General features: G+C 39.7%; 1 protein-coding gene across 3 annotated transcripts; it reads right to left on the bottom strand.

The window, feature by feature from the left end:
• Positions 1-4,330: 4,330 nt before the first annotated feature.
• Positions 4,331-16,023, bottom strand: zfand4 (zinc finger, AN1-type domain 4). Of its 3 annotated transcripts, XM_071480619.1 has the most exons (11): positions 15,956-16,023; positions 15,756-15,827; positions 14,156-14,467; positions 12,595-12,670; positions 11,788-11,855; positions 11,462-11,648; positions 10,745-10,892; positions 9,084-10,319; positions 8,275-8,329; positions 5,596-5,713; positions 4,631-4,903 (listed from the first exon to the last, which is right to left on the bottom strand). In XM_071480619.1, exons 3-11 carry the CDS (start codon positions 14,337-14,339, stop codon positions 4,768-4,770), a joined length of 2,208 nt encoding a protein of 735 aa, XP_071336720.1. In that variant the 5' UTR covers positions 14,340-14,467; positions 15,756-15,827; positions 15,956-16,023; the 3' UTR covers positions 4,631-4,767. The 3 variants fall into 3 exon arrangements, with proteins under 3 accessions (XP_071336718.1, XP_071336720.1, XP_071336719.1); XM_071480617.1 differs by having other exon boundaries at positions 4,331-4,903; positions 15,656-16,004; XM_071480618.1 differs by lacking the exon at positions 15,956-16,023 and having other exon boundaries at positions 15,756-15,896.
• Between the last annotated feature and the right edge of the window lie 797 nt (positions 16,024-16,820).

Consider the following 16,820-nt stretch of genomic DNA (forward strand, 5'->3'; position numbering starts at 1 on the left):
GCCGTGGCTTGTGGTGTTAAATGTGCAGAGAGGCGGGCAACTGTCATGTTGATAACAAAGCTGCCTTTTCACCACATTTTACAAGTCTTTTCTAAATCCAAATCTTACTTTACAGGAGGGGAAACAGCAGCTAGAAAGGGGTGCTTACATGTAGTAATTCACACTGGGTTTCACTGGTCTACCCAACCCTACCAACCAGGCCAGCAAACACCTTGAATTTCTTATTTACAGGGTGTGTTTGTTATGGGAGGACCGGATGATATATGAACAGCTGGTTGACACGGCAGGTCGCATTAAGTGTACACGACAAGGTTCATAAAAAGGAAGGAGGGAGCAGGGAGAGATTCAGCGGGGGCGCGTGGGGAGGTGAAGTGGTAAATGATCGGAATATGTTCTCAAAGAGCGAAGATTTTCTTGCCGTGTGTTGACAGCTTTTCGTACCTTGCACACTGAACCTGTCGAGCTGGTTGCACCTCATCGTCTTGTGTTTTGATCCCTCAGCACATGCAGTTATGACTCAGCAGGGCTGACATTCTTATTTCATACACTCACAGATATATTTCCAGAGCAACACCTCACCAGAGTGGGTGTTGCTGTGGTGTTCAGAGGGGGGTGTACACACCTTAATAATTAAATAATTACCACAAATACTTGATGAAAAATGATTTTTTTTTTTTTTTTTTTAGTATCATACTCAGTTGCATTAGATTAAGCAGATTGCTGTCAACTGCCTGTTTTCTTTGTTTGTCTGAATTCTGTGGTTTGGTTTTTAACTTGTGACAACAGTTCCTCATTATGTCATCACATGCAAAGGTGTATATGCAAAGTGTTTAGTCATGTGTCTTGTTTCGTCTTTATTGTGAAATAGTCTGGCAAGGATTGAGATGCCAATTACAACACTATAGTATAAACCACAGTCTGATTATTCAGCCAGCAAATGTAGCTGTACTTGTGGATTTTAAAGGCAAAATCACATTGCAAAATCAATTTCCAGACATACTACCCCGTTTAACTGCTCTAATGAATTACTATTAAATGGGTTATCAGCAACCTGTAATTTATGATATTTTAAAGCACTCCTTTCCTGCCCTGAACACATTTTAGTATCAAATATGTGCACTGCCACACTCACTGAGCTGGATTTCTCCATGCAAAAGCTAAGTTTAGAAAAAGAAAGGAACAGCATTGTTTTTCAGTCTGTGCAAAATATAGACTTGTAGCACTTGGCAAGAGCTGCAAGAGGCAAGCAGAATAATCCTGAAACAGAAAATAGGCATTTGGGTTGGTGTGTTTATGCAATACAGTGCACAGGAGCAGTGGAAGAATGTTCCACTGAAGAAACAACTGAGAGACACCAAATCAAAAACTCACACAAAACCTGTACATATCCCAAAAGGTACACTATGTTATGACAATGAAAAGAAACAACTCTCGATAGAGTACTACAGCAATGTAATGCTGCACTTTCATAAAGTTGGGGGAACCACAAGATGCAGATTTAAAAAACAATGGTCACATTTGATGCATGGCTTTTAACCCCTAATATTGGTCAGGCTCCAAAAACTCTGTATCCTAGACTTCCCATAATGCCCTCTCCCAGACTTGTAATGCCCATGTCTTTCAGACTCCATGCCCCAGTTTGTAATATAGGCTTTGTTTAAAATTTGTAAGTCAGGAGTGGATGCAAACAATTTTACTGCAAGTCTGAGACCAGTATTCACTTTCACAGACCACGTGTCTGCTGTGTTTTTCTGCTTGGTGCAGCACAGTAAATCAAATAGAGGTAATAGGCAGCAGTGTTAAATCAGTGCTCACCATCAGGAGTTAACATATATAACCTATACAATACATAAAAGAACATCTGACAACTGTTTTAAAAGTTAATACTCCATGAAGGTTTAAGTATGTTTGTGCCTAACATTTGAGTATATTATCTAAAATATTTCCCTATAGTAAGTTGTAAGCAAAATAGTGGCACATTCCCCTTATTTGAAAGAGAAAGAGATAGGTGAATAACTTTTGAGTAGAAAACCAAAAGGGAATATCAGTACACACCCAAAACACTATGTGAACACTGTGCACATGTAAAAAAAAAAAACATCTTGTCTTCACTTTAACTTGTTGCAAGAGTGAATAACAGTGTTAAACCTTGCAAACTGCACTAAGAAAGTACAAGTGAGGCTAAGCCTGATGGAAATGTCATTAGTTTTGCAGGTATTTGAACATAAAACTAAGTATTGGACAAACTGATCTGGAAAGCATTGGTGTGTGTGATGGCCAATGCAGGCTTCAGTCCATAGTGGTCATGGTCACTGTCTGGCTCCACTATTTCCACTGACTAGAAAATTGACTCTGACATGTTATTATGTTAATATTTAAAACTGGATTTCATATCTTACATTGTAGGCTACATGACACAGTCAAAAAAATCCTTAGAAAAAATCGAGGCACTAACAAACTAATAGAAAATGGTACTTCCTGCTGCTGCACTGAGGAGTTTGAAATAAAATCAGCATGATGTATTTTTCTAAAATTTAGCTTGAGATGCCTGTATACACTTTTCTTTTCTTTTTTTTTTTTTTTTTTTTAAACAAAACAAAACAAACAAAAAAACAAAACAAAGGTGCCCTTCTCCATGTTGAGGTGCATTTAACTGTCAAGAGAGACTAAGCAGTGTTTCAGCAGTATATGCTGCACAGCCTAATTATCTTGTATCAAGCCAGCCAACATGGAGGAGGAGAGTGGGGATAAAAACACTGAGACGTGACTCAGGTCAGGGTTTGTCTGTTGCACAGGAACAGCATCCAGAATGAAAGCAAAGTGAATAATAAGTGGTGCCCCCACTTTTCATTTGAGCCTCTCTGCTCTGTGATTCACCAGCAAAGAAAGACAACATATTTGTGTTTTTGATTATAGTGTCTATAAATTCACTGATTGCCACATTATCTGCACTCCACTCTCCAGGATTAGCTTGTATTTTGGTTGTGCGCATATAAACAAATTACAGCTTTTAAGTGCTGACAAAATTATTAGTGCGCAGACATCGCATTTGAAAATGTGAACCAGCGGCAGAGGGCCCGGTGGGATCAGTCCATCTGTGAACATTCCAGATCTGTAAAGTTTGACCGTGTGGTGAATCTGAACTTTGTTAAAAAAAAAAAAAAACACATACAATAAATTGTGATCATATTTAAAACAGACATTTTTGTGATATCTAGCATTTACTGTTTATCATTTACACACAAAACAATACACTCCTAGAGCAAATTAGCAGTTCACACATTCGCTCATGTTACAGTCAGGGATGATTTTTAATTAAGGGTGTTAACTTGTAGTGGCACTTCTGACATTCAGCCCACTGAGTAACAAATTAGCAGATAGTAGTCTTGTAAGAAGATCGCAGGTTTATCCTGAGTTTGACCTCAACTATATTTGTCCCAATTTTGGCTGGAATTAGGAGAGTAGGAGATAGGTGGCAGGGGGAACTACAGGTTCAAAAAAAAATACTGCTTGTTGCTAAGGAACTAGCCAAGGGTCTGAGTCAGGAAGACAGCGCACTCAATGTGAGAAGAATGAGTCAGTGATACCAAATTGAAATGGTTTTTACTTCACAACAATGTGATGATAACTATTAATGGTAAATGTCAGGAAAGGTAAAAAAGAAAAGAACTTGAGGACAATGCAAAGAAATGAGAAGGTGGACTCTAAGAGGGTGAACTCCTTCCTTATGAACTCAAAAATAATCAGTTGGAAACACAATTTTAAACAAATGTGGGATTTAAATGCTTAGAAGAAACTTTATTAGATCAAACCCCTGTAGATACTTTAACAGCATTTTAAGTTGTTGCAACAGCTCAGCAATAAAAAAAGACTTACAAAAGATTTTTTATGGCAACCACCGTACTGTAGACACATCATAAATACCATAACCACGCCCCCCAATCCTAATACAGTTTACGTGATAGGCATATGGATTACAACTGACATTCACACCTACACACATTGCATACTTGCTATTTTAAAACCAAACTTGAATTTAAATAAGTAGTATTTATTAATAAATATTAAGGATTTCATCAGTAAGTGGGTGTATTGTTCTCTTTTAAGAAAGATTTCATTAGTTATGTCTGTATGTATGTGCCTGTGTAAGAAAGACATTTAGCGGTGCAGAATATAAAAATCTTGATGACAACATAAACACTTCATAAGACAAACACAGAAATGTAAGGATCCTTCCCCGTCACGATAAGGAAAGTCAAATGTATAAATATGATAGTTCTAAAGTGCATCTGTCAAAGACTTGTCGATTGAAAAGTCATCAGTGGTCCTATTTTTTTTTTTTTTTTTTTTAAAAAGGCTTAGAAAACTAAAAACAGATATGTCTGAACGTGCAGCAGATATATTTAACAAAAACTACCTACATACATGCACAGGTTTTTTTTGTTTTGTTTTGTTTTTACGTAATGGAAAAAGAACAAGGTAACAGATAAAAAGGATAAACATTTTCACATTGTCAAGAGGTGATAATTAGTTCTGTGCCATTTCAGTCTACTCTTGTTTGTTTACACTTGGCTTTACAGAATATTTTATTTCAATTTTAAGCAAACTTGGCTGATTTAAAAAAAAAAAAAAAAAAAAAAAAAGCCCACAGCGGTGAATAGGTGCCTTCTTTCTGCTAGAAATGACTTTGCAAAATCTCTTCAGCTCAGTCACTTTAACCTGTTGGCTCTTCAGGTTGTCCCTTGTGAGAGGCGAGGGTTGTGGGGTCTAGATCTTAGGCAGCTTGGGAGCACTGACAAGAGGGTTGGTCTCTTGCAGAAATCGGCGTCCGGCACTCTTGTAGTCATAAGTGCAGTCATGTGTCTCTGCGTAGCGGTGGGTGGCGCAGAAGTTGTGACCACACCTAAAAGATTTAAATGAACACATTTCAGTATGTAGGCACAAAAAAAAAATTGGATCTGGAAAAAATACTGTATTTATAGTATATTCCTCTCGAAAGCTTGCAGTGAACAAATAAAAACATTCAGTTTCTCCATCAGCAGAAATCATCTGCTCAGTCATAAGGTCATTCTGCTGAGTCTGAATAGAGTCACATTACTTCCACTTTAGTTTAAATCTTCCATAGAAAAGTTTTCTTTGATATGTGCTCTAACCTGTCTGTCTTACAGCAGTCCATTAGTAAAAAGACTTACACTGTGACAGATCTCTAATTTCTTTCATCTGTGAGCACTAATTTAATCACACAGCTTTACCATTTCACTGTTAACCAGCATCATTTAGTCTTGTGGTTAACACAGAGAGCTCTTCAAATGATTCCCCCTCTTCAAGTGGCCAATGTTAAGAGATTAGAGTTACATACTGTTGCATCAGATTCAATGTGTACGCCCGGGAAAAGACCCAGGAGAGGGAAGTGATCCAGACTGATGTGGAAAGAAACTTTGATAAAGCTAATAACTTGTGGCAGAACAAGCAGTGAACAGAGATGTGTTTTCAATGGAGAAACAAAATGATGAACTAGGAAAATATCACTTAGTGCAAAAGGAGTGCTTCAAGGACAAGGTCCTTGTGCAGGTACAATACTGAAGGCACTCGCACCTGCACTCGTAGCTGGTGGCCAGGCCAGTCTTCTTGCCACAGAGGAAGCAGTGCTTTGAGCTCTTCTTCTTGTTGCCTGTGGGAGCCTTGACTGGAGGTAGGTGGTAAGTTGGAGTGCCTGAGAGTAGAAGAAACATTTTTTTTACCTTACTTTACAGGTGCCACTATGGAATAACAGATCGTGCAGTGAAAAGGTTTCTATCAGTGGAGTCCAATCATGTAGCTAGGTGGTCTTCTTTAAATGATAACATTTTAAGTATTCCTGGTGTCTGCAAACATTACAAGACATATTAGGAACATTTCTCCTAATATCCAACTTTCTGATGAAGCACTTTACTTTCATTTGTGCTTGTATAACATTCCACAGACTTCAAACTTGCTCAAGCTACATCCATCACATTAATCAGGAAGCCATTAAAGGTTGGATCAAGACAGAATCATGCAAGTGAGGTAAAATTGCATTTCTCTCTGTTCAGTGCTCTCAGTCAAATTGTACTTCTGACCAAACCCCAGCAGTGATGCCAAAGTAGCCATTTTCACCAGCTGTCAAAAGGTGAAACACCTGCTGAGGCACTACAAACTGGAGTGCAGACAGAAAGCCAAAATGCTTTTAAATTTCTGTGCTCTTATCTGAAACCTGTCAGTCTTGACCATTTTACTTTTCTGATTCAATGACAATTCATTGCACAAAGGGAGAGTGTTCATACCATGTGTTATGTCTGATTAATCTCTATCAACTGACACTCTACAAAAAAACTGCCTCAAAATAATTCCTCAAAAACACAGCATTGAAAACTGTCACATACATGTCTTCTCATCTTAGGGTTCTTTGTTTTTCCTGAGAGTTGGTTTATAAGAAAGTGTGTATTTTAAAATAACTGCAATCAATTTTAATTTGATCTAAACAGTAGTAAATTTGTGGTACTCTTGAAATGGTCCAAATTATCATCAGTCGTGTATTTACAATTGAAAAGGGTTTGAACCAGTACTGCTATAATTTTAGGAAACATGTCAGAAAATACACTTCAGTTCACTTCCTGAGTCAGGGAACACCGGTTCATGTCAGTTTGTACCCGTGATAATCGTGTCTGTGGAAGCATGCAGCTCGGCTAGGTTTGTGAGCCGTGGGGATACGGGGACATACAGATAAAACTGACAGCTCTGTGATGAAGGTACAGGAAGCTTGCTGTCAGGCAGCTGGGTGTGGGATTGGATTTTTATTTGTTTTGTGCACTTTAATCTTCTACCATACAGGCATACAGGGGGTTCAGATATATTCAGACTCATTCATATTTTTCACATTCTGCTGTGTAGTAGCCTTAATTTAAATTTAAGGGCTGTCCCAGTTAAGTTTTCTTAGCTCCTAGTTCTTATCCAATTCATTAGATAAAGGGGATCTAATATGTACATTTCAGCAGCACTGTAGACACGTGGTGCACTGAGACAAAGACATCTTTTTTTTTGTAACTTAAAAGTATGTCAGCTTGTTTCAGTTACTGTCAGTGTTGTTATCTTCATTAAAACTGCTGACTCCTGTTTGTTTGTGTTGTTCTGTAGTTCAGTCACTGGTGACACAAGGAAAAGCTTCCAGTGTTTTAATGGAGCATTAAGGGATGTTTGTGAATTCTGGTGTACCTGGAGCACAATGAGTTTCTATAATTACAGAGCAATTAAAATATAGTTTATTTTACAGGTCTGTTCTTTCCTAAAAATTTCCAAGGACATTCCCTGGAAACAATTATGACATTGTAATTATAGGGAAAACAGTTTTTTTTCCCGAAAAAGCCCCATTTAAACCCAAGTAAATATAATTCATCATTCATTTATTATTGGAAATATTTCAATTTAACAGTCTCTGTTTTCCCTAAAATTAGTACCAAATTACATATGTCTTGCCAGGAATTATTATTAAATTGTAGACTTGTAAAATAAAGCATTAAAATATATCAGAATATTGAGTGGTTGCTTCAGATACCGATTTTTCAGAGAAGTTTGGGACATCCCTAATTTACCCAATGATGGCAAGGTAAGAATCATTTTTAGACAACCCCCCAGCGCAACAAACTCAAGTACATAGTCAGGACTAACAGCTGATAATTAACTTAAAACAATTAGTCATTAGTTGGGTTATTCAGTGTTGTTTGAAGCCAACTTGAGTTTGACCACCACCAATAAACTCTCCGCCTGTGGGAAACACTGATGCTGATAAACAGTAATCATGGAAAATGGAGAGTCTTGACTCACTACTTTGAGCATTGATCCCTGTGTAGTTAACCATATTCTCTGTGAACAGTCTAAGCATATCAGTGGCTGGCATAAATAAATAAATGAGTGTGCTGGTGTGTAGGCCTGCTGCCTTCTGTTGTTTGTGCTGCTTCTGCAGTTGTAGAAATAATGAATATGTAAAACCCTTGCGGTGCTCTGCTGTAGCCCTCAAACATTTACTGAAGGTTTCCACATAACAGCATCTCTGTATGAGACTGTACCTTTCAAGAACTATATATAGTTCATAGTTCAGAACTGTTTGGCTACATCGAGTGCACTCTGGCACGGCTAAAAGTACTACAAAAATACAGCGCCGTAAAGTCCACAACTCAAATGTTCAATCCAACCAACGCAATGCAATACTGTCTTGACATACAAGTACTTAACATTGAGGTGTCTGTGCGTCTCCCTTACCTATTCCCCCGAATGAGGTCATGAGTCCTCCAGGTGATGCAAGAGTGTTGGTGGCCTGTGAAAACAAAAGCAACATGAAATGTTTTTAGAGCAAATCCATAAAATGGCCCGCAGTGCTCAACTTTTGAGAAAATTATATATTTTTAAAAATATATTGTGCTGGAAAAGAGCTTAAAGCGCTTTAACTATCCAAGTAAGAAAATGTATGTATAGTGTTTTTACAGGGAATTAACTCTACAGCAAAAAAGTGAGATATACACTCTAAATTACACACAGGCATTACTGTTAATACAGCAGGACAAACTAAGGAAACTGATGCCTAACAGAAGGGGAGCTCAATACAAGATTGAATTAAAGATTATTTTTGATAAACCTGACTCTGATTTCTGATATTTTAGCTGTTTTATGACTAATATTTTTATTTCTTGTTGTGTATCTAACTAATATACAAGGCACTACATTTGCTTGTGAGTGATGTGTATGCTGCAAATATGTTAAAATGTGATATATTAAAATTCATTTAAAATAACTTAACCTTAAATACAGTTATAAATACACCTGACTGGATCTAGACCAGACTAGATCTCACTATGTGAACAATTCAGTGAATATCATAAAAAGGTTATTTTTTGATTATCATAGCAAAAAGGGCTTAACATTACCCCCCTCAACTTTTAAGCACCTGCTATGTTTGTGTGTGGGGATGAACACAGACTCTAGTTCTGGCAGACATGATTACTAAAGTCAGCAGTAAAGTCGAGCATTAAAAACATTTTTACAAATCTAATTTCAATAGCAAACACTGTCACCATGTAAGAGCCTGCTGCTTGGTGCAACGGTGACATTTGTCTTATCAGATCATCCTGATGGAGCCTGTTAGTTGGGATGGATGGCAGCCTGGAGCCATGACTGCCCTGTCCCAAGGCCGTGGCAGGAGGCAATGCCAGTGCAAGTCCAAGACTCTCTCCAAAGCTGTCCCTGGTGCTGCTGGTGTCTGGAGCCCTTGTAGAGAGAGAGGCCAAGAGCTTAGAGTTGTTGAGAGGCCCCTGTGGCTCCTTATAGGCTTGGTTGGCCAATTTAGTGATGCCTCTTGCTTCCCTCTTTGAGATAAGCTCTGGCCTCTTGCCAGGTGACTCCACTTTAACACCTCGAAGACGTGCCGTAGGAATTGATGAGGAGGTGGAGGGGTGAGAGGATGTGCTGCCTGGCTTCACTTGTGCAGAGGATTGTGCTTGAAGGTTGGGCTGTAAACAGCAGAGAGTGGAATCAAAAGGCTGAGGCAGCGGTCTGCTAGAGGTGGATGGTGACATGGAGGCAGGGAATGGAGAGCAAGGGCTGATATGAAAAGATGTGCCAAGCTGTGTTCTATCAGCACTGCTGGTGAGAGTATCACTTGTCCCAAGTGTCCAGGTATTAAGTGGGGAAGGAGACAGGGGCAACTGGTGCTGAGCCCCAACCTCAAGGGTCCGATGACCTCCCTCTGGCTGGGCGGACACATCCAGACTCAGAGGGTCTGACAATTCCCCAAACGGAGCTCCAGGTTGTGTTGGTGCCACCAGCCCAGTAGCCTCCTCTAACAAACCCAGACCAACTGCCTCCCCTGCAGGCTCAGCTGGGTCAAAAGCAGCTTCAGGAGGCCCCCTGGTACACAGTGGAGGGAGCTGAGGGTACACACAGTCCCTCATCAACCTGGTGGTGCCTATATCCAACCGGGAAACTTTGGGAGGGGGCCGTATTTTTGCAAATGGTGGGCATGTCTCCCAAGGCTCCTCCTCCTGAAGCATATAACAAGAAGGCGAGGAGAACGAGGGAGGTGGTCGTCTAGGGATGGACAAGTGGGCAGAGGTTGCAGCAGCAGAGGGTGTGTAGGGGTCTGTGGTTTCATGGTCAGCGATTGGAGGTAGTTGTGCATTTGACTGCCGAGGCTGATTGATCTGAGGGAGTGAACGAAAGAGGCGATGATGGTGTCGTGAGCTGGAAGGTCCTGGTGAGCTACCGCAGGGATGTGGGCTGACAGGTGGCCGTGGTTTTACCTTTGCTGCCTTCTTTGGGTAGAGAACAGAGACACAGAGACATTCAGATTAAACCACAGTACCCTCTCAAGTGTACATTACATTTTCAGAATTTTTCCCACCCTGTAAAATTATAAAATCAAAGGGGTTATCTCGTCGTTTGATTTAAGCTGCTTGTATAAATAAATTATGAGCATAAAAACATTACAGAGCAAGTACAGTTTTAAGTAATGAAAGGTTCCATCCTTACAAACACATGCAAATTTGTGTGTGGTGCAATACATCTGCATTATACAAAATGGATGACTACCATTTTTGTCTATGATTATGACATGCAGGATTCTATGTGTCTACATTTTTAAAATGATGTGACAATTAACACTGTCTAGGCCACATTTGCACTCTGATAGGCAGTAAAACTTAAATTCTGTCATCCTTTGATCCCAGTAGCCTCCTACTTTCTTGTTGAGGTTCATGTCCTCCATCTTGGCTTTGAGCAGCTTCATTTTGGTCATGGTGATGGAGTTTTCAAGGCTCTGTTGTGCAGCTGCAGAACTCTCTCCATCCTCCTCCTCCTCTGCATACACATTGTACACTGAGCCACCACTGGAAAGTATGAGAGGCACAAACACTGTTCCTGTTAGTGATCTAAGAAAGCAGTCTGCAAAAACTCTGCTGCAGCAGTTCACAACTATCACCAAATAATCAATGTTAAGTGCTCAACTCTACTCTACACTGGCTGCGTAATTATATAATTACATCCATTTATGCTGTTAGTTCTTCATTTGGGCCTCTTTTTTCCTTGCACCATTATTAAAACTCAGAACATAATACAATAGTTTGTTTAAATTTCTGATGTTTCTGCTGCAGTATGTTTAATGATGACCAATGTGAACAATCTCCTGCCCCAATTCCATTTATGCACATAGATAATTAATAGTATAATAATATTATAATTGTGATTAAAAAAAAAATTGACATTGGAGTGCTCTCGTGGATAAGTGATTACAGCACAGAACTGCAACATCCATAGTTTGAATCCAGCCATGGACATTTGTTGCATGTCACACCCCTTCTCTCTCCCCCCATGTTTCCTGTCTGCCAAAAATGCCAAAGAATAATCTTAAAATAAATCAAATCAAATCAAAACATAGATATTATAACAATATCCTGACCTCAGAGATTCAGACAGAGGAGTCAGGGTGCCATCTCCCCTGTCGACCAGTCGGAAGAAGTTTAGCTGGTCACCCTCACGATAGACCACAAACGTGACCTGCTTGTTGGGCACGTTTTTCTCCCAACTCTCCTCCTTGGAGCTCTCCATCACGTCAGCCACCTCTTTGATAGGATCCTCCACGGTTACTGACAAGAGGTCAAAACCAGAAAACAGTATATTTTAATTCCCTTGTGTGTTAGGTAATTTACTCAGATAAATATATTTTGATATGACGTGAAACCAGAAATATCCAGCTATCATGTGACTCTTTGGTCTTTTTGTTACCTCTCCTGGTGTTAATTGGCCCTCCCCTCATAGCTAAGACCAGTTTCAAAGTGCAGCCCTCTGCAATGCTGCAAACACAAACAGAATGATGATCAACACAGAAGAATAATTGAACAGTGTTGTAACCCATTCCCCAGTATATGTAACTCTAATGGGAGAAAATGAAATAAACAGTAGGCAACATTCACATAAAGAGTAAAATGCTTTACTTCTGAGAAAGGCTCTGATCTAAAGTAAACAGCACTCTGAGGGTCAGGATGATTTCCAGATGACTTGAGCACGCCTGGGAATATCACTGGAACATTTGTTTCATATGAGCAGATGCTTCATCGCCTACTCTACCCTTCTGCTTCTAAAACTTCAAAAGCATGCTACAGTGTGATAGGCAAGCCTAGCAAGATTGCACCTGAGGCTGCTCATGTGGAAAATTAAGTGACAAGCATTTATAACAATCACCATAAACAACCACCATCTGCAGCCAGCAGAGCACTGGAGGGTGAGGTCTGCATCTTATAAACTGACAAGAGTGAAGGGACAAGCTCTCTAAATATGACCAGTATGTCACTTGTCTCATCTAGCTCTGAATCTCTGGCTCATTTACAGCTTGCTGAATTAGATGAAGACTGAGTCACCCCCACAGCAGGAAGGCTTTTAAAGTACACATCCAAATGATTCGAAATGTACACAGTACATTTTCAAACATTACTGGTAATTTCTCCCTCTAGAGCCTTGTCTGTGTGATTTTGCCTGAGTATCAGTGCTCTGAAGGACAGAATGGGTTGGGATTCAGGGGGGTTGTAGATTTACCCATAGTCATGTAGACAATGTTCATCGTCCAGCTCCACATTGTTCCAGATAAGATGTTGCTGGGCAACAGGGATACCTTTACAGATAGTAAGAGAGAAAGATTAGGAGAGAGAATAACCAAAGTTGACAAGACCTGTTCATATTTCATAAACCACCTTCACTAATGTGACAGACAGGTGAGATGGGAATGCTACCAACAGAGGGATGCCAAAGATGATTCATGTCCGCCCCCTAAAGACAGAATTATGTAACTGCTGAAAAACAGCAAATCACCAAAAAAATTCATAGTCATTTAATTTATTTTTTTTGTTAATTTTAGAAATGTGTTGATGTACTACAGTTAACAAACCTTAAAGTCAGCTTATCCTACAGCTAAAACTGGCAAATACATTGATGGTTGGACTACTCTATGTCTGCTTTGTATCTAACATAATTGAAAATGAGACAAAACAATAAATTCTCAGAAGGATGACAGCCTAATGAATACAAAGGCTCTCTAGAGCTACTCCTTGGAATGAGATGGAGTGTATGCATAGTCAGGAAGCTCTATGTGCCCACAGTGAGTGAACTTGCTGACCCAGTGCTGGAGGTGAGCCAGAGTTGGTGAGTGAGCAGTGGTCTCTTCATTGCAGAGTGCTATGCTCCATCACAAACACACAGACTTGGCCGACACACCTCCACACACAGAGCACAGAGAGGCCTTTCTGACCAAAACTGAAAACAGCTGCAAAGAATGTAGATATGGAAGGTCATATTGATCTACAACAAAGCAACCTTAGATGAGTCAAAATTAAAAAAAAAAAAAAATCAAGTTTGAATAAATAAGGACCAACACAAACATTCAAAATAATTCCAACTCAACACAGATACCCCACTCCTACACTACACTGTAGAACAGATTTTGCTGTGTTCATTTGTAGTACCTGCAGTGCCTCATTTTGGAGACAAGCCAACAGGTGAGTCCACAGGTTTGTTGGAGTAATCATATTCTAAGGCAGCTGAATTTTACAAAGTGAGCAAATAACCTGACCTTGTTCCACAGTTTTGTGTGTTGAATCCAAAGTGCATCCACATATTACTTCTTAGACAGTTTGCTGTTGTGGTTTAGCATGGCTCATCAACAATAGCAATACCCACTGCTGGAGCACAAGGCATGGTTTGCCGTGCTTAAACAGTGAATTTTAAATTAGGAGAGATCATTGCAGATCGAATATTTATTGTTTTACCAAAATATAGTTTGAATTTCAAATAAAAATTGTCAACTGACCAATGTGATGCTAAATTGGAGTTTAAACATGTGTTTTCTATCTATTCTTTTTAACCTTACATTAAACTTGGTAAGCAGCTCCATTTCAACAGCACAAACATAAAAAAAACTTTGAGAGGGGTTGTAAACAAAGCAGCACACCTCAGGAGACAGAACAGACCAAGCAAATGGTCAAACAAATAGTATGACAGGATGTGGAACAATCAGTGCAATATCCTGGCTTATAAAACATAGACACTATTGCTTAACGACATGCAACAAAAAATGCAAACTTCACATTAGTGAGCTTTGTACCTTCTAGTCTCTGGATCTTTGCCTTGACTGAAATGACAGCCTCAAAGGGCAACACGCGCAACTCAAAACAGGTCCCTGTCAGGGTCTCTATGAAGAGCTCCATAGTGTCATAGAAAGGGATCTTATAATGAAAAGCTCCCACACTGTCGTCATTAAAGAAGGGTGGCTCCTTCCTGTTGGTCATCTTGGCAGGTTGGGAGAGAGACTTCAGGGAGATTGTGAAATGGGAGGGCTGGCCCAAGATGAGGGAGAGAGGGACAGGCACTGCTCACTGGCCTCACGACTGTCACACATCCTGCAGGGCGACCACTGCTGTAAGTAGAATCAAAAGCACTGTCATCAGGTTTGATTAGTTTAACCACTACCAGCCTCTGCCATCAAGTTAAACATACATTATGCGCTTCCTAAAGGTCGAGACTTTACACTCACTATATTTTACATTTACAAGTCAACTAAGCAGTCACTTAGCATTGACATTTCATCTGTTCAAGTGCATTTTTGTGCAGACACCCAGACTTTTTGGGTGGGGGGAAATTCATTTAGTTGGGCCAAATATTATATATACTGATATTCACATAATGACTGACATTACAATTGAGTTATGTACCTGATGAGATAGTTCTGTAAGTAACACAACACTGTCCTAGAACTTGAACTGTCTTGTAGTATATTCTAAAGTGTGGAGCAAGAGTTTTAGAACATGAGCATGTATCTGTGGCAGCAGACATGTGCAACCATCTTATGAAACATTCAGTGCAGCATTTAGGGCCTTGGCCAAAATTCAAGAAGATCAGGTGTGTCACATAAACCCATCAGTGGTATGAGGTGTCCTGTGCCTGACCGCATCCTTTGACAGATCACCTCCTGTGTCACACATCTTATAACATATAACGTTCTCATGGAGCCAGGTCTGAAGGAGGAAGAGGAGTTGGATTCAACATCTGAAATAATGTTAGGTCATATAATCTTGCGTACATGGCTTTCTACAAGAAGAATATATATTACAGTCTTCCCTCTGGAAACCATCATACATTTCCCGATTGGAACTGGTTTGCTACGATATATTATATTGTCCCCATGTATGTTGGAGTATAGTTGTCCACAAACTGATTGTTGATTGTCTATAATGTCAGTAATCGAGGCTTGATGTGTACCAATCCAGAGACTGGGGGTTGTCATAACAGGCCATTCTCTAAAGAAAATGCTTAGGTTTCCAAGTTACAGGCAACGCTATGTGCAGATTGCCTCTCTAGCTATATTTAACCTTACATAAAACTGGCTGACCACACCACCACAGCAGACGCCATGGGCCAGTTCGGCAAAATACCTGAGCTGGGTAAGCTAGCTGCCTGACAACGGGATGAATGGAGTTGGCAATCGACTCAATACAATTCCAGCAGCTAACGTTAGCACAGAAAGCTCACACAAGCAGCATATCTACCTCCCAGTTTTAAAGAAAAGGAGTGTTAACTAGTATTATGTTGTTAAAATCCCGCTTACCAGTCTTGCCTGGAATAATACAGTGGTGAAGCCCGTCTAGCCAACGCTGCTAACGTTAGCTTTCGTTGCCATGTTAGCCAACAACTCAAACAATGGCTACCTTTCTCGGTGGTTGGCTAGCAGACTGCTAGGCTACATCCACAGGGTTTCAGTCCGGTCCCGTCCGGTGTAGCTGTCGAGGAAAACGTTATGTTCAAAACTAAACTCATCACGCTTCCAGCTAAAAACTGAAGAAGGAAAAAAGTCGACTGTCCACCGCTGACAGTCGCCGCTGTCCCATTGTTGGCGACATCATCATACCTGTCAAAGACGGCTGAACAACACCTTTGTGATACCATTTGATTGACGGACAAAGGAACCAATTGGCGTCACGGATGGTGAGCTGGGAGGGACAATAAATGGTCAAAGTCGTGAGTCAAAGGTTGTCACCTCCATGTCCTGCTGAGTTGGGACACAAATTGTCATAAGAAATATAAAATTTCCCGCACACAGTTATTACATCTGTAGACCTCAGGCTCAAAATAATCCATCATATATTTCGTTACATCATTGGTACAACTGTTTATGCCTCACTAGTTTATATAAAAATCCGGAATTTGCTTTTGAGCTCCTTCTTAACCCTTTTAAGAAGTAAATAATAAATGTAAAACACTTACAATAACATTACTATACATCTCTTATATGAGACTTCACATGAAGTCTTAACTTTTCCTGCACAAATTAATTAAATTAATAAAATTGTATCTCTGTCCAAAATATGTGTTTTCAAATGTGTGCCACTTTGTAGCACCATAAGGTTACCATCCTTCATGTGAGACAAAAAGGCTTTTAATGCCTTTTTTTAGAGCTTCACCACATTACCTAAGAACTATGTGTTTACAGTGTTTGAATATTTATTTACTACCTAGCGTGGAAAAGGTTACAGAACTTCTAACAGCTAGTTTGGTTTTCTGTAAATGCTAAAAGGAGAGCAATGATAATATCTTCTTTTTTTTTTTTACTTCAATAACACTAACCTCAGTAGAAACACTGAACCATCAGCCAAAAATGAAGTAGATTAGTAAATCAGTAGATCAGTAAACACTGATCTAAAGCTCCTTTTCTTTGGAGTGAGCTTCCTGCTGCTCAAACATTGATAAATATTTAAGACACTACACATGAAAAC

This window comes from Trachinotus anak, unplaced genomic scaffold (assembly GCF_046630095.1).
Source record: "Trachinotus anak isolate AG129_WGS33_773 ecotype Australia unplaced genomic scaffold, CSIRO_AGI_Tana_v1 ptg000007l, whole genome shotgun sequence".
Lineage (NCBI taxonomy): Eukaryota > Metazoa > Chordata > Actinopteri > Carangiformes > Carangidae > Trachinotus > Trachinotus anak.